Source organism: Eriocheir sinensis, chromosome 68 (genome assembly GCF_024679095.1).
Source record: "Eriocheir sinensis breed Jianghai 21 chromosome 68, ASM2467909v1, whole genome shotgun sequence".
Taxonomy (NCBI): Eukaryota; Metazoa; Arthropoda; class Malacostraca; order Decapoda; family Varunidae; genus Eriocheir; species Eriocheir sinensis.
The window spans coordinates 5,094,090-5,115,688 of NC_066576.1; the positions used below are offsets into that span (position 1 = coordinate 5,094,090).

Genomic DNA, 21,599 nt, shown 5'->3' on the forward strand with positions numbered 1-21,599 from the left:
AAATAAAACAATAATGTCAGCTCCCGATGAAAGCTGATTGAAGAAAGGGAAGAAACAACGCCTGGAACAAGTGACGCTTGGAATTGTCACCCAAACATCAGAAAACGCTGATGGCAAGCGAAATCAAAATCCCAGAAATTGCAAAATAAAAGTATAAAGGCGGGAAATACGAGCCATTGTTATGCATGGTTAGATAACAGTGGAAATAAAATACATAACATAAGATGAACGAACCAAACCAAAAATACGGAAGGAACCAAATAACAGCGGTGAGTGTATTAAAAGCGGTAAGATTGGCATCCCACTTGGCTAACCTTGGGTGAAGATTGGAGGCTGTTTGGGTGCAGGTGGCGGCACCTTGTGAGTCGTTTCAACTTCCTCCACTTCATGCTTTTCATACCTTCTCTTTGTCAAGTCAAATGTAAACTGACTCTCGGCATCATCTTCTTCTGGTTCCTCTTCCTTTGGCTTCTTGGGTCTGATTTTGAAGACTTCACTCACCACCTCTTCTTCATACTCAGGTTCAGGCTTCTTCCTAATAATCACACCTACCTCTTCTTCCTCCTCCTCCTCAACCTTGAAGGCTGGCTTCTTCTTCCTTGGCAATTTCAGTTGGAATGTTTCTTGGGGCTCTTCAGGAGATTCTGGTTCTTCTTTCACCTTCTTCTTAATGGTCACCTTTTCTTCAGCCTCCTCTGTTACCTTCTTGGGTTTCTTCTTCCTAATCTTCACAGTTTCTTCAGGAAGGTCAACTTCTTCCTTGATTACTTTCTTGATCACAGTAAGTTCATCAATTTGTTCATACACAACATCAGGCTCAGGCTCTTCTTCAGCAGGAATGGTCATGTCTGATTCAAAGGTTTCTTCAACAATAGAATACTTCTTCTTTGGCCTCTTCATTCTGATCTGCACCTCTTCAGTAGTTTCCTCCCTCTGGAAATCTTCTGGTTCTCTCAACTTCACCTCAACTTCCTCTGAGATTTCTTGAGTTTCCTTCTTCTTTGGCTTCCTCTTTAGAGTGACGGTCTCGCTCACCTCACTGGTTGGCTCCTCCTCTGGCTCCTCTTCTTCCATAGGTTTCCTCAGTGTGAATGCTTCTTCAACCTCTTCAGTGACAACAACAGGCTTCTTCTTCTTTGGCTTCATCTTGATGCTGACCTGCTCGGTTATTTCCTCCTGCACGGTGGGCTCGGGTGACTTCCGCTTGATGGTCACCTCCTCACTCACCTCCTCCTGGGGCTCCTCAGGCTTCTTCTTTTTAGGTTTCTTCAGTGTAATTTCTTCAGTGGGCTCCTCCTCCTTAGGCTTCTTGATGGTGACTTCTTCTTCCACCTCCTCCTTCCTGGAAACCTTCTTCTTGGGTTTCCTCTTTATCACCACAGCTTCCTCAGGCTCTGGAGATTTTTCTTCCACTTCATCTCTCTTGACAATGACAGTCTCTTCCGACACAACTTCCTCTGTGACGATAGATTTCTTCTTCTTTGGCTTCAGCTTAATCTGAACCTCTTCAGTCAACTCCTCTATCACTTGCTCCTCAGGCTCTTCCCTGCGAAGCGTCACTTCCTCTGAAACTTCCTCAGGTTCCTTCTTCTTTTTGGGTTTCAGCTTAAACTTAACTTCTTCCTGAACCTCCTCTTCCTTCTCCTCAGGCTTCCTCTTGATGACCACTTCTTCAGACACCTCTTCCACTTCTGGCTCGGGCTTCTTCTTCTTAGGCTTCTTCTTGATTGTTACTTCTTCAGTGATTTCTTCAGCAACTTTCTCTTCAGGCTTCTTTATCGTGACTTCCTCAGCCACTTCCTCAACCTTTGGCTCGGGCTTCTTCTTGGGCTTCTTTTTGATTGTTACTTCTTCGGTGACCTCTTCAGGCTTCTCCTCAGGCTTCTTTTTGATTGTGACCTCCTCAGTGACTTCCTCAACCTTCTCAGGCTTCTTCTTGGGCTTCTTCTTTATTGTAACCTCCTCTGTGACTTCCTCAATGATGTCCTCTTCTGCCTTCTTTACAATATGTTCTTCTTCTTGTTCTTCTAGTTTCTTTATCGTCACCTCTTCAGTTATTTCTTCAGGCTTCGGCTCTGGCTTCTTCTTGGGCTTTTTCTTTATTACCACTTCCTCTGTAACTTCCTCTTCAACCTTCTCAGGCTTTTTCTTTGGCTTCTTCTTTATTGTAACTTCTTCAGTGACTTCCTCAATGATGTCTTCCTCAGCCTTCTTAACATCAACTTCTTCAACTGTTTCTTCAATCTTCTTTATTGTAACTTCTTCAGTGATTTCTTCAGCCTTCTCAAGCTTCTTCTTGGGCTTCTTCTTGATGGTGACCTCCTCTGTGACCTCCTCAATAATGTCTTCCTCAGCCTTCTTTGCAGTGACTTCTTCAACCGTTTCTTTCACCTTCTTTATAGTCACTTCTTCAGTGATCTCCTCAGCCTTCTCAGGCTTCTTCTTGGGCTTCTTCTTGATTACAACTTCCTCTGTGACTTCCTCCTCAACCTTCTCCTCGGGCTTCTTCTTGGGCTTCTTTATTGTCACCTCCTCAGTAACTTCCTCAATGACATCTTCCTCAGCCTTCTTAGCAACAACTTCCTCAATGGTCTCTTCCACCTTCGTGATAGTCACTTCCTCAGTGATCTCCTCAGCCTTCTCAGGCTTCTTCTTGGGCTTCTTCTTGATGACAACTTCCTCTGTGACTTCCTCTTCAACCTTTTCCTCGGGTTTCTTTTTGGGTTTCTTCTTTATCGTAACTTCCTCCGTAACTTCCTCCTCAACCTTCTCTTCTGGCTTCTTCTTGGGCTTCTTCTTTATTGTCACTTCCTCAGTAACTTCCTCGATGACATCTTCCTCAGCCTTCTTACTAACAACTTCCTCAATGGTCTCTTCCACCTTCTTCACAGTCACTTCCTCAGTGATTTCTTCAGCCTTCTCAGGCTTCTTCTTGGGCTTCTTCTTGATGGTCACTTCCTCAGTAACTTCTTCCTCAACCTTCTCTTCAGGCTTCTTCTTGGGCTTTCTCTTGATTGTGACTTTTTCTGTTACTTCTTCGATGACATCTTCCTCAGCCTTCTCAGGAGTAACTTCCTCAACCTTCTCCTCTATCTTCTTCACAGTCACTTCCTCAGTGATTTCTTCAGCCATCTCTGGCTTCTTCTTGGGCTTCTTCTTGATGGTCACTTCCTCAGTAACTTCCTCCTCAACCTTCTCTTCAGGCTTCTTCTTGGGCTTTCTCTTTATAGTTACTTTCTCAGTAACTTCCTCAATGATGTCTTCCTCAGCCTTCTCCGGAGTAACTTCCTCAATGGTCTCTTTCACCTTCTTGACAGTCACTTCTTCAGTGATTTCTTCAGCCTTCTCAGGCTTCTTCTTGGGCTTCTTCTTTATTGTCACTTCCTCAGTAACTTCTTCCTCAACCTTTTCTTCGGGCTTTTTCTTTGGCTTTTTCTTTATCGTCACTTTCTCAGTAACTTCCTCGATGACTTCCTCTTCAGCCTTCTTGGGAGCAACTTCCTCAATGGTCTCTTCCACCTTCTTGACAGTCACTTCTTCAGTGATTTCCTCAGCCTTCTGGGGCTTCTTCTTGGGCTTCTTTATTGTCACCTCCTCAGTAACTTCCTCAATGACATCTTCCTCAGCCTTCTTAGCAACAACTTCCTCAATGGTCTCTTCCACCTTCTTTATAGTCACTTCCTCAGTGATCTCCTCAGCCTTCTCAGGCTTCTTCTTGGGCTTCTTCTTGATGACAACTTCCTCTGTGACTTCCTCTTCAACCTTTTCCTCGGGTTTCTTTTTGGGTTTCTTCTTTATCGTAACTTCCTCTGTAACTTCCTCCTCAACCTTCTCTTCTGGCTTCTTCTTGGGCTTTTTCTTTATGGTCACTTCCTCAGTAACTTCTTCAATAACATCTTCTTCAGCCTTCTCAGGAGTAACTTCCTCAACCTTCTCCTCAATCTTCTTCACAGTCACTTCCTCAGTGATTTCTTCAGCCTTCTCAGGCTTCTTCTTAGGCTTCTTCTTGATGGTCACCTCCTCAGTAACCTCTTCAACTTTCTCTTCAGGCTTTTTCTTAGGTTTCTTTTTAATCTTTACTTCTTCAGTAACTTCCTCGATGACTTCCTCTTCAGCCTTTTTGGGAGCAATTTCCTCAATGGTCTCTTCCACCTTAATGACAGTCACTTCTTCAGTGATTTCTTCAGCCTTCTGGGGCTTCTTCTTGGGCTTCTTTATTGTCACTTCCTGAGTAACTTCCTCGATGACATCCTCTTCAGCCTTCTTGGGAGCAACTTCCTCAATGGTCTCTTCCACCTTCGTGATAGTCACTTCCTCAGTGATCTCCTCAGCCTTCTCAGGCTTCTTCTTGGGCTTCTTCTTGATGACAACTTCCTCTGTGACTTCCTCTTCAACCTTTTCCTCGGGTTTCTTTTTGGGTTTCTTCTTTATCGTAACTTCCTCCGTAACTTCCTCCTCAACCTTCTCTTCTGGCTTCTTCTTGGGCTTCTTCTTTATTGTCACTTCCTCAGTAACTTCCTCAATAACATCTTCCTCAGCCTTCTTACTAACAACTTCCTCAATGGTCTCTTCCACCTTCTTCACAGTCACTTCCTCAGTGATTTCTTCAGCCATCTCAGGCTTCTTCTTGGGCTTCTTCTTGATGGTCACTTCCTCGGTAACTTCCTCCTCAACCTTCTCTTCAGGCTTCTTCTTGGGCTTCTTCTTGATGGTTACTTCCTCTGTAACTTCCTCCTCAACCTTCTCTTCGGGCTTCTTCTTGGGCTTTTTCTTTATAGTTACTTTCTCAGTAACTTCCTCAATGATGTCTTCCTCGGCCTTCTCAGGAATAACTTCCTCAATGGTCTCTTCCACCTTCTTGACAGTCACTTCTTCAGTGATTTCTTCAGCCTTCTGGGGCTTCTTCTTGGGCTTCTTCTTTATTGTCACTTCCTCAGTAACTTCCTCAATGACATCCTCTTCAGCCTTCTTGGGAGCAACTTCCTCAATGGTCTCTTCCACCTTTGTAACAGTCACTTCCTCAGTGATCTCCTCAGCCTTCTCAGGTTTCTTCTTGGGCTTCTTCTTGATGACAACTTCCTCAGTGACTTCCTCTTCAACCTTTTCCTCGGGTTTCTTTTTGGGTTTCTTTTTGATTTTCACTTCCTCAATGACATCTTCTTCAGCCTTCTCGGGAGTAACTTCCTCAACCTTTTCTTCTATCTTCATTACAGTCACTTCTTCAGTAATTTCTTCAGCCTTCTCAGGTTTCTTCTTTGGCCTCTTAATGGTTACTTTCTCAGTAACTTCCTCTTCTACCTTTTCCTCTACCTTCTCTTTTTTGTCCACCTCATCTTCCTCCTCTACTACTTCTATTAACTTCTTCTCTTTGGATGGACCCTTCAGTACTATGACATCCTCTTGGTCTGCTCGGAGAAGCTCCTCTGTCACCGTTACCTTTGCTATGTCCTCCTTAACTTTGGGTTCAGTGAATGAATCTGGGGCAAGTTCTGAAGCCACCTCAAACACTTGCAAGGAGTCTTTCCGTGGCATCGTCATAACTGCAGTTTCACTCTCAGGCTTCTTAGTGAGCATTTCCTGTGTTTGGTCTTCAACCTGTACTTCACTCACTGAGAATGGCTCCTGTGGACTGATGACTGCATGTGCCTTTTCAGTTTTTGGTTTCTTTTCTTGTATGTCTTCAGGTGCCTCCTTCACGCTGATCTCTTCTACAGATATTGAGTCTCGTGGTGACATGATCGATCGAGCAGTTTCTGACTTGGGCTTCTTCTCTTCCAAGTCCTTTGATGACTCCTTCACTGCCACTTCTTCGATAGTGACAGACTGGTGTGGAGCAAACATGGACGTAGCTTGCTCAATCTGCAGCTTAAGGTCTTCCAGTGCTCCTGAAATACCTTTTACCAATACCTCTTCAACAGAAATGGACTCCTGTTCAGGGAATACAGAAACGGCTTTTTCAGACTTTGGTTTTTTGTCCATGAGATCTGAGGGAGCTTCTTTTACTGATATTTCTTGAACGGAAATTGATTCTTGTTCTGACCAAATGGAGGTTGCCGTTTCTGATAGAGGTTTCTTCTCTGTAATATCTCCAGAAGATTCTTTAGCGATAATCTCTTCAATAGTGAGGGGCTCGCTCGGAGAAATGAGAGAAGTGGCCTGCTCAGTTTTGAGTTTTAAGTCCTTCATCTCGCCAGGAACTTCCTTCACTGATATCTCCTCAACAGCAATGGACTCCTGCTCTGACCAGATTGAGGTAGCTTTCTCTGTCTTTGGCTTCTTGTCCTCGATTTCCTCTGGCTCCTCTTTGACAGTAACTTCCTCCACAGTAACAGACTCGTGAGGAGCGATGGAGGATTCGGCCTGCTCAGTTTTGAGTTTCAAGTCCTTCATCTCGCCAGGCTCTTCCTTCACTGATATCTCCTCAACAGCAATGGACTCCTGCTCTGACCAGATTGAGGTAGCTTTCTCTGTCTTTGGCTTCTTGTCCTCAATCTCCTCTGGCTCTTCCTTGACAGCAACTTCCTCCACAGTAACAGACTCGTGAGGAGCGATGGAGGATTCGGCCTGCTCAGTTTTGAGTTTTAAGTCCTTCATCTCACCAGGCTCTTCCTTCACTGATATCTCCTCAACAGCAATGGACTCCTGCTCTGACCAAATTGAGGTAGCTTTCTCTGTCTTTGGTTTCTTATCTTCGATCTCCTCTGGCTCCTCCTTCACGGACACTTCCTCCACAGTAACAGACTCGTGAGGAGCGATGGAAGATGCGGCCTGCTCAGTTTTGAGTTTCAAGTCCTTCATCTCACCAGGAACTTCCTTCACTGATATCTCCTCAACAGCGATGGACTCCTGCTCTGACCAGATTGAGGTAGCTTTCTCTGTCTTTGGTTTCTTATCCTCAATCTCCTCTGGCTCCTCCTTGACAGTAACTTCCTCCACAGTAACAGACTCATGAGGAGCGATGGAAGATGCGGCCTGCTCAGTTTTGAGTTTCAAGTCCTTCATCTCGCCAGGCTCTTCCTTCACTGATATCTCCTCAACAGCAATGGACTCCTGCTCTGACCAGATTGAGGTAGCTTTCTCTGTCTTTGGTTTCTTATCCTCAATCTCCTCTGGCTCCTCCTTGACAGTAACTTCCTCAACAGTAACAGACTCGTGAGGAGCGATGGAGGATTCGGCCTGCTCAGTTTTGAGTTTTAAGTCCTTCATCTCACCAGGCTCTTCCTTCACGGACACTTCCTCCACAGTAACAGACTCGTGAGGAGCGATGGAAGATGCGGCCTGCTCAGTTTTGAGTTTCAAGTCCTTCATCTCGCCAGGCTCTTCCTTCACTGATATCTCCTCAACAGCAATGGACTCCTGCTCTGACCAGATTGAGGTAGCTTTCTCTGTCTTTGGTTTCTTATCCTCAATCTCCTCTGGCTCCTCCTTGACAGTAACTTCCTCAACAGTAACAGACTCGTGAGGAGCGATGGAGGATTCAGCCTGCTCAGTTTTGAGTTTTAAGTCTTTCATCTCACCAGGCTCTTCCTTCACAGACACTTCCTCCACAGTAACAGACTCGTGAGGAGCGATGGAGGATTCGGCCTGCTCAGTTTTGAGTTTCAAGTCCTTCATCTCGCCAGGCTCTTCCTTCACTGATATCTCCTCAACAGCAATGGATTCCTGCTCTGACCAGATTGAGGTAGCTTTCTCTGTCTTTGGTTTCTTATCCTCAATCTCCTCTGGTTCCTCCTTGACAGCAACTTCCTCCACAGTAACAGACTCGTGAGGAGCGATTGAGGATTCGGCCTGCTCAGTTTTGAGTTTTAAGTCCTTCATCTCACCAGGCTCTTCCTTCACTGATATCTCCTCAACAGCAATGGACTCCTGCTCTGACCAGACTGAGGTAGCTTTCTCTGTCTTTGGCTTTTTGTCCTTGATTTCCTCTGGCTCCTCCTTGACGGCAACTTCCTCCACAGTAACAGACTCGTGAGGAGCGATGGAGGATGTGGCCTGCTCAGTTTTCAGCTTAAGGTCCTTCATTGAACCCGGCGCATCCTTAACAGAAATCTCCTCAACAGAAATTGATTCTTGCTCAGATAAAATTGATACAGCTTTTTCTGACTTAGGTTTCTTTTCAACAATATCTCCAGATGACTCTTTGACTGTTACTTCTTCAACAGTCAAAGATTCAAGTGGAGAAATTGTTGAAGTAGCTTGTTCTGTCTTAGGCTTTGCTTCCTTAATGGTGCCAGGAGCCTCCTTGACAGCCACTTCTTCAATTGATATTGACTCTTGTTCATCCCAGATAGAAGTAGCTTTCTCTGATTTAGGTTTATGTTCACTTAACTCTGAAGGAGACTCTTTAACTGAAATTACCTGTACTGAAAGAGATTCAAGAGGGGTAATTATTGAGGTAGCTTGCTCAGTCTTGGGTTTGGCATCCTCCAAAGTTGCAGGAGCCTCCTTTACTGACACCTCTGCAATAGAAATGGATTCTTGTTCAGATAAAATAGATGTGGCTTTGTCTGATTTGGGTTTATGTTCAGTGATGTCTGCAAAGGTTTCCTTAACTGTAACCTCCTGAACTGTGAGAGACTCGTGTGGAGAGACAGTGGATGTGGCCTGTTCAGTCTTGGGTTTCCTGTCCTTCATGTCAGCGTGAGATTCTTTAACTGACACCTCGTGTACAGATATGGATTCTTGTTCTGAGAGAATGGATGTAGCTTTTTCTGTTTTGGGTTTCTTTTCTGTTATGTCTTCAGGTGTTTCCTTAACTGTAACTTCCTGAACAGTGATACATTCATGTGGAGTAATGACTGAGGTGGCTTGTTCCGGTTTGGGTTTGGACTCTTCTATGTCGCACGGAGCCTCCTTGACTGTTACCTCTTGTACGGCAATGGACTCTTGCTCTGACAGAATGGAAGTTGCCTTGTCAGTCTTTGGTTTCTTCTCTGTGATGTCTCCCGGAGTCTCCTTCACTGTCACCTCCTCAATGGTGATGGACTCATGAGGGGAGATGATGGAAGTGGCTTGTTCAGTCTTAGGCTTGGCATCCTTCATTGTTCCAGGAGCTTCCTTGACTGAGATCTCCTGCACAGAAATGGATTCTTGTTCTGACAAAATGGATGTGGCCTTCTCTGTCTTGGGCTTATACTCACTAATGTCAGAAGGAGCTTCCTTGACAGATACTTCCTGTACAGTGAGAGACTCATGTGGAGAAATAACTGAGGTGGCTTGTTCAGTCTTGGGCTTGGCATCCTTCATAGTTCCAGGAGCCTCCTTGACTGTCACCTCCTGGACAGAGATGGACTCCTGCTCTGAGAAGATTGAAGTGGCCTGTTCAGACTTTGGCTTCTTTTCTGTGATGTCTCCAGGAGTCTCCTTCACTGTCACCTCCTCAATTGTGATGGACTCATGAGGGGAGATGATGGAAGTGGCTTGTTCAGTCTTAGGCTTGGCATCCTCCATTGTTCCAGGAGCATCCTTTACTGAGATCTCCTGCACAGAAATGGATTCCTGCTCTGACAAAATTGACATGGCCTTCTCTGTCTTGGGCTTATGCTCACTGAGGTCGGAATGAGCTTCCTTGACAGATACTTCCTCTATGGTGAGAGACTCATGAGGAGAGATTATTGAGGTGGCCTGCTCAGTCTTTGGTTTGGCATCAGCCATGTCACCATGAGCCTCCTTGACTGTTACCTCTTGTACAAAGATGGACTCCTGTTCTGACAGGATGGAAGTTGCCTTGTCGGTCTTTGGTTTCTTCTCCGTGATGTCTCCAGGAGTCTCTTTAACAGTTACTTCCTCAATAGTGATGGACTCATGAGGGGAGATGATTGAGGTGGCTTGTTCAGTCTTTGGCTTGGCATCCTTCATTGTTCCAGGAGCCTCCTTGACTGCCACCTCCTGGACAGAGATGGATTCCTGTTCTGAGAAGATTGAAGTGGCCTGTTCAGCCTTTGGTTTCTTCTCTGTGATGTCTCCAGAGCTTTCCTTCACCGACACTTCCTCAATGGTGAGAGGCTCAAGAGGAGAAACAATGGAAGTAGCCTGTTCTGTTTTGGGCTTCCTATCTTTCATGTCACCATGAGATTCCTTAACTGAGACCTCATGTACTGAAATGGATTCCTGCTCCAGCAGAATTGATGTAGCTTGTTCTGATTGTGGTGTCTTGTCCACAACTTCGCCAGAAGTTTCTTTGACAGTGACTTCCTCCACTGTCACAGATTCGTGAGGAGAAATTATTGAAGTAGCCTGTTCAGTCTTTGGTTTGGCATCAGCCATGTCACCATGAGCCTCCTTGACTGTTACCTCTTGTACAAAGATAGACTCCTGTTCTGACAGGATGGAAGTTGCCTTGTCAGTCTTTGGTTTCTTCTCTGTGATGTCTCCCGGAGTCTCCTTCACTGTCACCTCCTCAATGGTGATGGACTCATGAGGGGAGATGATGGAAGTGGCTTGTTCAGTCTTAGGCTTGGCATCCTTCATCGTTCCAGGAGCCTCTTTGACTGAGATCTCCTGCACAGAAATGGATTCCTGCTCTGACAAAATGGATGTGGCCTTCTCTGTCTTGGGCTTATGCTCACTGAGGTCAGAAGGAGCTTCCTTGACAGATACTTCCTGTACTGTGAGAGACTCATGTGGAGAAATAACTGAGGTGGCTTGTTCAGTCTTTGGCTTGGCATCCTTCATTGTTCCAGGAGCCTCCTTGACTGCCACCTCCTGGACAGAGATGGACTCCTGCTCTGAGAAGATGGATGTTGCTTGTTCAGACTTTGGTTTCTTCTCTGTGATGTCACCAGAGCTTTCCTTCACCGAGACTTCCTCAATGGTGAGAGGCTCAAGAGGAGAAACAATGGAAGTAGCCTGTTCTGTTTTGGGCTTCCTATCTTTCATGTCACCATGAGATTCCTTAACTGAGACCTCATGTACTGAGATGGATTCCTGCTCCAGGAGAATTGATGTAGCTTGTTCTGATTGTGGTGTCTTGTCCACAACTTCGCCAGAAGTTTCTTTGACAGTGACTTCCTCCACTGTCACAGATTCGTGAGGAGAAATTATTGAAGTAGCCTGTTCAGTCTTTGGTTTGGCATCAGCCATGTCACCATGAGCCTCCTTGACTGTTACCTCTTGTACAAAGATGGACTCTTGTTCTGACAGGATGGAAGTTGCCTTGTCAGTCTTTGGTTTCTTTTCTGTGATGTCTCCAGGAGTCTCCTTCACTGTCACCTCCTCAATGGTAATGGACTCATGAGGGGAGATGATTGAGGTGGCTTGTTCAGTCTTGGGCTTGGCATCCTTCATTGTCCCTGGAGCTTCCTTGACTGAGATCTCCTGCACAGAAATGGATTCCTGCTCTGACAAAATTGACGTGGCCTTCTCTGTCTTGGGCTTATGCTCGCTGAGGTCGGAATGAGCTTCCTTGACAGATACTTCCTCTATGGTGAGAGATTCATGAGGAGAGATTATTGAGGTGGCCTGCTCAGTCTTGGGCTTGGCATCCTTCATTGTTCCAGGAGCCTCCTTGACTGCCACCTCCTGGACAGAGATGGACTCTTGTTCAGAGAAGATTGAAGTGGCCTGTTCAGACTTTGGTTTCTTCTCTGTGATGTCACCAGAGCTTTCCTTCACCGAGACTTCCTCAATGGTGAGAGGCTCAAGAGGAGATACAATGGAAGTAGCCTGTTCTGTTTTGGGCTTCCTATCTTTCATGTCACCATGAGATTCCTTAACTGAGACCTCATGTACTGAGATGGATTCCTGCTCCAGGAGAATTGATGTAGCTTGTTCTGATTGTGGTGTCTTGTCCACAACTTCGCCTGAAGTTTCTTTGACAGTGACTTCCTCCACTGTCACAGATTCGTGAGGAGAAATTATTGAAGTAGCCTGTTCAGTCTTTGGTTTGGCATCAGCCATGTCACCATGAGCCTCCTTGACTGTTACCTCTTGTACAAAGATGGACTCTTGTTCTGACAGGATGGAAGTTGCCTTGTCAGTCTTTGGTTTCTTTTCTGTGATGTCTCCAGGAGTCTCTTTAACTGTTACTTCCTCAATAGTGATGGACTCATGAGGGGAGATGATTGAGGTGGCTTGTTCAGTCTTAGGCTTGGCATCCTTCATCGTTCCAGGAGCCTCCTTGACTGAGATCTCCTGTACAGAGATGGATTCCTGCTCTGACAAAATGGATGTGGCCTTCTCTGTCTTGGGCTTATGCTCACTGAGGTCAGAAGGAGCTTCCTTGACAGATACTTCCTGTACTGTTAGAGACTCATGTGGAGAAATAACTGAGGTGGCTTGTTCAGTCTTTGGCTTGGCATCCTTCATTGTTCCAGGAGCCTCCTTGACTGCCACCTCCTGGACAGAGATGGATTCCTGCTCTGAGAAGATTGAAGTGGCCTGTTCAGCCTTTGGTTTCTTCTCTGTGATGTCTCCAGAGCTTTCCTTCACCGACACTTCCTCAATGGTGAGAGGCTCAAGAGGAGAAACAATGGAAGTAGCCTGTTCTGTTTTGGGCTTCCTATCTTTCATGTCACCATGAGATTCCTTAACTGAGACCTCATGTACTGAAATGGATTCCTGCTCCAGCAGAATTGATGTAGCTTGTTCTGATTGTGGTGTCTTGTCCACAACTTCGCCAGAAGTTTCTTTGACAGTGACTTCCTCCACTGTCACAGATTCGTGAGGAGAAATTATTGAAGTAGCCTGTTCAGTCTTTGGTTTGGCATCAGCCATGTCACCATGAGCCTCCTTGACTGTTACCTCTTGTACAAAGATAGACTCCTGTTCTGACAGGATGGAAGTTGCCTTGTCAGTCTTTGGTTTCTTCTCTGTGATGTCTCCCGGAGTCTCCTTCACTGTCACCTCCTCAATGGTGATGGACTCATGAGGGGAGATGATGGAAGTGGCTTGTTCAGTCTTAGGCTTGGCATCCTTCATCGTTCCAGGAGCCTCTTTGACTGAGATCTCCTGCACAGAAATGGATTCCTGCTCTGACAAAATGGATGTGGCCTTCTCTGTCTTGGGCTTATGCTCACTGAGGTCAGAAGGAGCTTCCTTGACAGATACTTCCTGTACTGTGAGAGACTCATGTGGAGAAATAACTGAGGTGGCTTGTTCAGTCTTTGGCTTGGCATCCTTCATTGTTCCAGGAGCCTCCTTGACTGCCACCTCCTGGACAGAGATGGACTCCTGCTCTGAGAAGATGGATGTTGCTTGTTCAGACTTTGGTTTCTTCTCTGTGATGTCACCAGAGCTTTCCTTCACCGAGACTTCCTCAATGGTGAGAGGCTCAAGAGGAGAGACAATGGAAGTAGCCTGTTCTGTTTTGGGCTTGCTATCTTTCATGTCACCGTGAGATTCTTTCACTGAGACCTCTTGTACTGAGATGGATTCCTGCTCCGATAGGATAGAAGTTGCTGTTTCAGTTTTTGGCTTCTTTTCTGAAATGTCTGTTGGAGCTTCTTTGACTGATATTTCCTGTACCGTGATTGACTCGTGCGGAGCAATGACTGACGTTGCTTGCTCCTCCTTGGGCTTGGCATCTTTCATGGTTCCTGGGGCTTCCTTCACCGATACTTCCTCAACCCCGATAGATTCATGCTCTGACAGGATTGAGGTGGCCACTTCTGACTTTGGTTTCTTTTCTGATATATCTTGCGGTGCCTCCTTGACCGCCACTTCTTGAACTGACACCGATTCATGAGTTGAGAAAACGGAGGTGGCCTGTTCTGTTTTGGGCTTTGCTTCCTCGATCGAGCCTGAGGATTCTTTTACGGAAACCTCGTGCACAGAGATCGATTCTTGAGGAGAGAAGACAGAGGTAGCCTGCTCTGTCTTGGGCTTGGCTTCCTTGATATCTCCCGGTGCCTCCTTAACTGACACCTCTTCAATGGTTACAGATTCATGAGGAGAAATAATAGAAGTAGCAGTAACACCCATTGGCTTGGTTTCACTCACAGATCCAGGGGCTTCCTTTACTGAGACTTCTTCCACCGAAATTGACTCCTGTTCTGGTAATACCGATTTAGCTGTTTCCGCTCTTGGTAACTTAATATCCTTCTCTTCTGTCACAGTCTCAACGACAACTTCCTGAGAGCCTGAGACATGTGTAGCCTGTTCCAGTACAATCTTACCTGTAGCCAGAATGTGTTGTTCAGGTTTTATTATGCCAGGAAGTATGTCAGGATGTTGTTGCATGACTTGTGTAGAAATGTGTGGAGTGAAATCAAGTTTGGCGTGAGCTGTAGCTGAGGTGTCGAGTGTAGACACACTACCCTCCTGCTCACCAATGTCGGGATGAGCAACGTTGGCTAAATGCATCGGAGTGATCACTGGTTTGGCTTCTACATTGTGTACATATGGTTGTTCGGTTACGTAATCTTCCTCTTTAATTTCTGCGCTAACCTCGGACACCGACACTGACTGCATTTCCTCAACACTCGGGAGAGCCGTTTTGCTTTCCTCTTTCTTTTCTTTTATAACATTTCCAGCTTCACTAACGTCATGCTGCAACACTTCCGCGACCTGCTGTGTGTTGAACGAGCACACGGCTTTTCTTTCTTCGATCATTTCACTATCAGCCATTTTCTGGAGGCTGTCCGCAGGTTCGATATTTGTCGACACTGCCACAACATGACCCGCTACACGAGCTGACGCGTTAACCTTCGACGGTTCGGGCGCAACGGTATCGAACGTGTTTTCAGATTCGTGGATTCTGACTTCCTGCACTTCGAGCGTATCCTGAGGGATCACATCAGGCCGAGCATGGCTTCTTGGAGTTTGTTTTTCAAAGCGCTTTTCAAATCGTTCTTCAGGTTCAGTTTCTGTAATCTCCAACGACCAGAACCCGGGTGTTTGGAACTCCTTGGGGACAATAGTGACGAGTTTGTCGCCTTCATATTCCTCCTCTTTGTGGTGCACCATCGCCTCAGTGACAGAAGCAGCAGTGTGGAGTTCATGACTAGGATTTGCTTGCTCTTCATTTAGCTTTTCCAGAGAGAGTGTGTGCGTACTTGAATCTGCTGTTACCTCAGATATTGTAAGAGGCTGCAATGGTTGTATCATATCAGATTCTAGAGAAACAGTTCCAGGTTTTTCAAGTTCAAGAATTCCTTCTTTGTCCTTGGTCTCTGTCTCAATAACAGACACTGCCTTCTGAGGTATGAAGAATGGCATCACCTGAGACTCAATTGGTTTCTCATCCTTGAAGTCCTTGATAGGGGACTCAGCACGTGTTTCACTGATTTGAAGAGGGGCCTTGGCACTTTCAAATTCTACCTTTGCAAGATCTTCTATTGGTTTTTCCTGCACATAGATTCCCTCTTTCTCGTTGATTCCAACATCAGAAGATGAAGCAATTCTATGTGCAAAGAGGGACACAGATGCTGACTCTGTTGGTTGAACCTTATCTGCCGGCAGGTCTGACACACTTGATGCCGTGCAAGTCTCCTGGACAACGAGAGGAATATTTGGCGCTTCTGTCTGGCTTGGGAGAGACATTGTAGGGAATTTGCTTGATGTGTGTATTCCTTCCTTCTCATGCAGGACAACCTCTGATATGGTTGCAGTTTTGGTGGGAACAAGAGAGCCCGTTCCTTCTTCTGCTTTAGGCTTAGGAGCAAGTTTAAGATCTGTTGTGGAAGAATGGGGAAGGACTTCTGAGACAGAGATGGCTTCCCCGGTGCTAATGCTGCCTTCTGCTAACTGAGCTTCAGGCTTTTCTTCTTTGTGCAGCCCTTCCCGCTCATTTATCACGATGCCAGATGACAGAGCCACTTTCGCTGCATGTGTGAGCTCTATCGTAGCATTCTCCATGGAGGGTGCAGGCTTCTCTAACAGTTTACTGATTGCTTCTTCACTCTCTACCTCTGTGACAAGAAGTGGCTCCAGTCCTCCATTTATTTTGGAGTGGAGTTGCAATGGCGTAGGTTTGGACTCAGTGAAGGAGCCTTCCTTCTCGTGGGTGTCTGTCTCATGAATGGATACTGCCTTTTTCTCTTCAAATCCAGTGGTGGCTTCTTTAGACTGAGGCATTTCTGGCACTGTTAGTTCCTTAACAGATGAATCAGCACAGACCTCTTCAGTGACAGCAGATGGCATGCCCTCCACCATGTCAGTTTTGGCAGTAGTCAAAGGCAACTTGTCTGGGCTGTACTCCCCTTCCACCTGCGCCGTCTCCACCTCGGTGACAGCCGCGGCGTGATGGCCCTTGAAGTCCACTGAGGCAACCTCCTTCTGGGGTTCATCAGTTTTCAGGTCTATTGTGCTGTCCTGAACAGTGCTCTGTGTTATCAGCAATGGCTCATGGCCTGGGAGTTGCTCTAATGATGCAACATGAGAGAATCTTGGAACCTCTTTAAATTCTTCCTCCTTGTAACTGACAGACACCTCAGAGACTCTTACAGACTTCTGAGGGATAATTGAGGCACTGGCCATGTCGGTGGAAGGCTTACTTTCTTTGAGATCTTTTATTGGGGACTGAGCTCGTGTTTCCCTGACCTCAAGGGTGTGTTCGCTACATTCCACGGTCCCTTCCAGCTTCATGTCTGCCACCTTCATGGGCTGGAAATCCGTTTCTTTCTGATGAGTCTGAGATTCAAGAACTTCAACGGCCTTTTGATGAATAAAACTAGACTTGGCTGTTCCTGTAAGAGGCACTGGCTGACTCAGCTCATCCACAGGAAGCTGAACCTCTGTATCAGAAATGGCAATAGGGTGGAAGGCGTTGATGTCTATGCCCTCAGCGTGCTCCTCTTTGGGACGCTGGATTTTCAGAGGCGCTTCACTCTCCTGGACTTGTGATGACGATATGACAACAGACGTGTTCTTTGAGTGGATGACCTCAGCATGTTCCTCTTCCAGCTTTGGTTTGGTCAGCTCACGGATTGGAGATTCTGCCTTGACCTCAGACACAGCCAGGGCTTCCCTCTTGTCATCAGTTTGAGTTGCCTGAACCATCAGTGGTGTGTCTGATTTGTATTCTTTATATGTGTCATGTTGCTGAGTTTCAGTGATGCTGAGTGGCATGCTTTCCATCACAGAGGTTCTGGCAGTCTGTTCTTGCTCAATACGAGATTTCCACGAGGCAGCATCCTCCTGCACGTCATGGCCCTGAATGGTGAGGGGCTGCAGTGGCTGCTCTTGCACTGACTTTCCTTGCTGTTGTAGAGGAGTGGGCTGAGTGAAGACATCCTCCTTGTCAGCCTTGAAGGTTTCAGACACCTGGATATGCTTCAGTTCCAGGACATTTGGTTTGGCCTTTTCAAATGATTCACTCACCTTTTCCCATGATTGAGTATCTTCCTCTAATTTGGTTTCAGCCACCATCACAGCTTCTAACTCTTTCCTAACAGTTGTCTGCGTTGTCTCAGCTGATTTAGGAGCCGTTGGCTTATATTCATCCTCTGCATCATGTACCACAACCTCTTCTGTCAGAGCTGCATTTTGTCCTTCAAAAGCACATTTAACATTTTGATAATTTTGCTTTGCTTTCTCTAGATCTTGAATGCTTTCATGAGTCATCTGCTCAGTAACTTGTATTGTGTGTTGAGCATCTTGGCCCAAAAGTTTGGCCTTGTGAGTGGCTGCCATGAAGTCTGAGAGCTTGGCCAGAGATTCATCACATATCTGGTCCAATGTTGTCACAGCCTGCAGGGGCTCAACATTCCCAACAGCTTCCTGAGGATGAGTTTTCTCAGGTTCAAACTGAGTGCTTCCCTCTTTAATATAAACTTCTGAAACTGAGAGGGAGTCATGCTCCATAACAACGAGTGTGTGGTCTGCCGAATCAGCAGTTGCTCTTGCTGGTTTCTTCAGAGGTGATGGCTGTTCCTCTGGAAGTCTTTCAGTTACCACAACAGAATCCAGCAAGTCCTCTGTGACAGTTGCTTGAACCTTTTCAGTTTCTTCCTCTTGGAAAGTTCCGACAGAATCTACCAGTTTTGTGTCCGTTACTTGCACAGACACGGAGGGAACCACAGCGGGTTTGCCAGTCTGTGTGAGGGGCAATTTTTGACCTTCCTGCCATGGGGCTGGTTCTTCTTGTGGAATATTTTCACTAACAGTCAGTGAAGTTCTGAGATCTTCAGTAACATTGGCCTTCACTTCCTGACCCTTCTCTGTCTTTAGAATCGTGTATGAATCTTCCACTTTGGTGTCTGTGACGTGAAGTGGCTGTGATGCCACGAACTCTGGCTCAATAGTCCTCGTTGTGAAGGGAACCTTTTCACCCTCGCGCCACGGTGTTGGTTCTTCATGTGCAATGCTTTCTGTCACAGTCAGTGAGGTTCTCAGATCTTCTGTGACATTTGCTGTCACTTCTTCTCCCTTTTCTGTCTTCAGTATAGAGTATGAATCCTCCACCTTAGTGTCTGTAACAGTGAGTGGCTGTGAAGACACAAAGTCAGGCTGAATAGTCTGCGTCTTGAAGGGCACCTTTTCACCCTCACGCCAGGGAGTTGGTTCTTCCTGTGCAATGCTTTCTGTCACATTTAAAGAAGTCTGGAGATCTTTAGTCACCTTTGCCTTCACCTCTTCACCCTTCTCTGTCTCGAGAATCGTGTAGGAGTCTTCCGCCTTAGTGTCTGTGACTGTAAGCGGCTGTGAGGAGACCAAATCGGGCTGGATGGTGTGTGTCTTGAAGGGCACCTTCTCACCCTCACGGAACGGTGTTGGTTCCTCATGGGTCATGCTCTCAGTCACAGTCAGGGAGGTTCTCAGGTCCTCTGTGACCTTTGCCTTCACCTCCTCACCCTTCTCTGTCTCCAGTATGGAGTACGAGTCTTCCACTTTGGTGTCTGTGACGGTAAGCGGCTGTGAAGACACCATGTCGGGCTGAATGCTCTGTGTTTTGAAGGGGACTTTCTCACCCTCACGGAACGGTGTTGGTTCTTCATGTGTCATGCTCTCAGTCACAGTCAAGGAGGTTCTCAGGTCCTCTGTAACCTTGGCCTTCACCTCCTCACCCTTCTCTGTCTTCAGTATGGAGTATGAGTCTTCCACTTTGGTGTCTGTGACTGTAAGTGGTTCAGATGAGACCAGGTCAGGCTGGATGGTTTGAGTTTTAAATGGTACTCTCTCACCCTCACGGAATGGCGTTGGCTCTTCATGTGTCATGCTTTCTGTCACAGTCAAAGAAGTCTGGAGATCTTTAGTGACCTTTGCCTTCACCTCTTCTCCCTTCTCTGTCTTCAGTATGGAGTACGAGTCTTCCACTTTGGTGTCTGTGACGGTAAGTGGCTGTGAAGACACCATGTCGGGCTGAATGCTCTGTGTCTTGAAGGGGACTTTTTCACCCTCGCGGAACGGTGTTGGTTCTTCGTGTGTCATGCTCTCAGTCACAGTCAGGGAGGTTCTCAGGTCCTCTGTAACCTTGGCCTTCACCTCTTCACCCTTCTCTGTCTTCAGTATGGAGTACGAGTCTTCCACTTTGGTGTCTGTGACGGTAAGTGGCTGTGAAGACACCATGTCGGGCTGAATGCTCTGTGTCTTGAAGGGAACTTTTTCACCCTCACGGAACGGTGTTGGTTCCTCATGTGTCATGCTCTCAGTCACAGTCAGGGAGGTTCTCAGATCTTCAGTCACCTTGGCCTTCACCTCCTCACCCTTCTCTGGTTTTAGAATCGTGTAGGAGTCTTCCACCTTTGTGTCTGTGACTGTGAGTGGCTGTGAAGACACCATGTCGGGCTGAATGCTCTGTGTCTTGAAGGGAACTTTTTCACCCTCACGGAACGGTGTTGGTTCCTCGTGTGTCATGCTCTCAGTCACAGTCAGGGAGGTTCTTAGATCTTCAGTCACCTTTGCCTTCACCTCCTCACCCTTCTCTGTCTTCAGTATAGAGTATGAATCCTCCACCTTAGTGTCTGTAACAGTGAGTGGCTGTGAGGAGACCATGTCAGGCTGAATGCTCTGTGTCTTGAAGGGCACCTTCTCACCCTCACGGAATGGTGTTGGTTCCTCATGAGCAATGCTTTCTGTCACAGTCAGAGAGGTTCTCAAATCTTCAGTCATCTTAGCCTTTACCTCTTCACCCTTCTCTGTCTTAAGAATTGTGTAGGAGTCTTCCACTTTGGTGTCCGTGACTGTAAGTGGTTGAGATGAAATCAAGTCAGGTTGAATGCTCTGTGTCGTAAAGGGCACCTTCTCACCCTCACGGAATGGTGTTGGTTCCTCATGAGCAATGCTTTCTGTCACAGTCAGAGAGGTTCTCAAATCTTCAGTCAACTTAGCCTTTACCTCTTCACCCTTCTCTGTCTTAAGAATTGTGTAGGAGTCTTCCACTTTGGTGTCTGTGACTGTAAGTGGTTGAGATGATATCAAGTCGGGCTGAATGCTCTGTGTCTTGAAGGGCACCTTTTCACCCTCGCGGAACGGTGTTGGTTCTTCGTGTGTCATGCTCTCAGTCACAGTCAGGGAGGTTCTCAGGTCCTCTGTAACCTTGGCCTTCACCTCTTCACCCTTCTCTGGTTTTAGAATCGTGTAGGAGTCTTCCACCTTAGTGTCTGTGACTGTAAGTGGCTGCGAGGAGACCAAGTCAGGCTGAATACTCTGTGTTCTGAAGGGCACTTTTTCACCCTCACGGAACGGTGTTGGTTCCTCCTGTGCAAGGTTTTCTGTCACAGTGAGAGGGGTTCTCAGGTCTTCAGTGACCTTTGCCTTCACCTCTTCACCCTTCTCTGTCTTCAGTATAGTGTAGGAGTCCTCCACCTTTGTGTCTGTCACCTGCAGGGGTTGTGATGACACCAGACTGGGCTCAATACTTTCTGTCCTGAAGGGCACCTTTTCACCCTTGCGCCATGGAGTTGGTTGTTCTTCGGGAATCTTTTCAGTAACCGTAATTGAGTCGAGCAACCCTTCCTTAACTGTTGCTTTTTCTTCCTTACCTTTCTCAGTCGTCAGAGAAACACATGTATCTTCTGCTTTAGTATCGGTTACCTGGAGTGGCTGGGACGCCACCAGCTCGGGGGTAATACTAACAGATTTCTTAAGATGAATTTTTTCTCCTTGAACCCACGGAGCCGTTTGCTCCTCTGTTAAGCTTTCCGTCACAGTTAGCGAGTCTTTGACGTCCTCAATGACGGTCTCCTTTGCCTTTTCCTTTTTGGGCTTCGGCTTTTCAAAGTGCGTGGCTTCTTCCATCGTCACTTCCACGGTCTCGCTTCTCTCCCTGGATGGTGTTCGCATGAGCTTTTTGGTTATTTCCTCAGTTTCTGATTCTGTGGATGTCATGGAAGGAATAATTTTTGATGTTACAGTTGCTTGTTTAATTTTGTGTTGGTGTGTGGGAACATGAACTTGGATAACACTAGACACAGGGACAACAGGTTGGACAGCTGTTGAAGAGATTACCATCATGTTTGTGGACTCCCTCAGAGGGGACTCAAGTGAAGACAAGTGTGACTGAGCCTGTGATGTTGGTGCCTCTTTGGTATTCATGTCCTTCCCTAATTCAACATGATCACTCTCTTCACTTTCGTTATCTTCCTCTACTCGAATAGTGCGTGATCTCAAGTCAGGGCGGGATGGGGACGGTCCCACAAACGTCAGCGTCTCACTGACACTCACTCTCTCGTATTCAAATTTAGTTGGTTTGGCTTGACATTTTATGACCTGCGGGATTG

General features: G+C 46.5%; 1 protein-coding gene across 50 annotated transcripts in view; it reads right to left on the reverse strand.

The window, feature by feature from the left end:
* LOC126988202 (titin-like) overlaps positions 1 to 21,599 on the reverse strand; it is a 208,925-nt gene that overhangs the window by 27,363 nt on the left and 159,963 nt on the right. For 19 of the 50 annotated variants that reach the window (XM_050846098.1, XM_050846118.1, XM_050846140.1 and 16 more), the window contains one exon: positions 315 to 21,194. In XM_050846098.1, coding sequence (XP_050702055.1) covers positions 315 to 21,194 — 20,880 coding nt within the window. The remainder of the gene's footprint in view (positions 1 to 314; positions 21,195 to 21,599) is intronic. The other 31 variants (XM_050846131.1, XM_050846129.1, XM_050846135.1 and 28 more) reach the window with 31 other exon arrangements.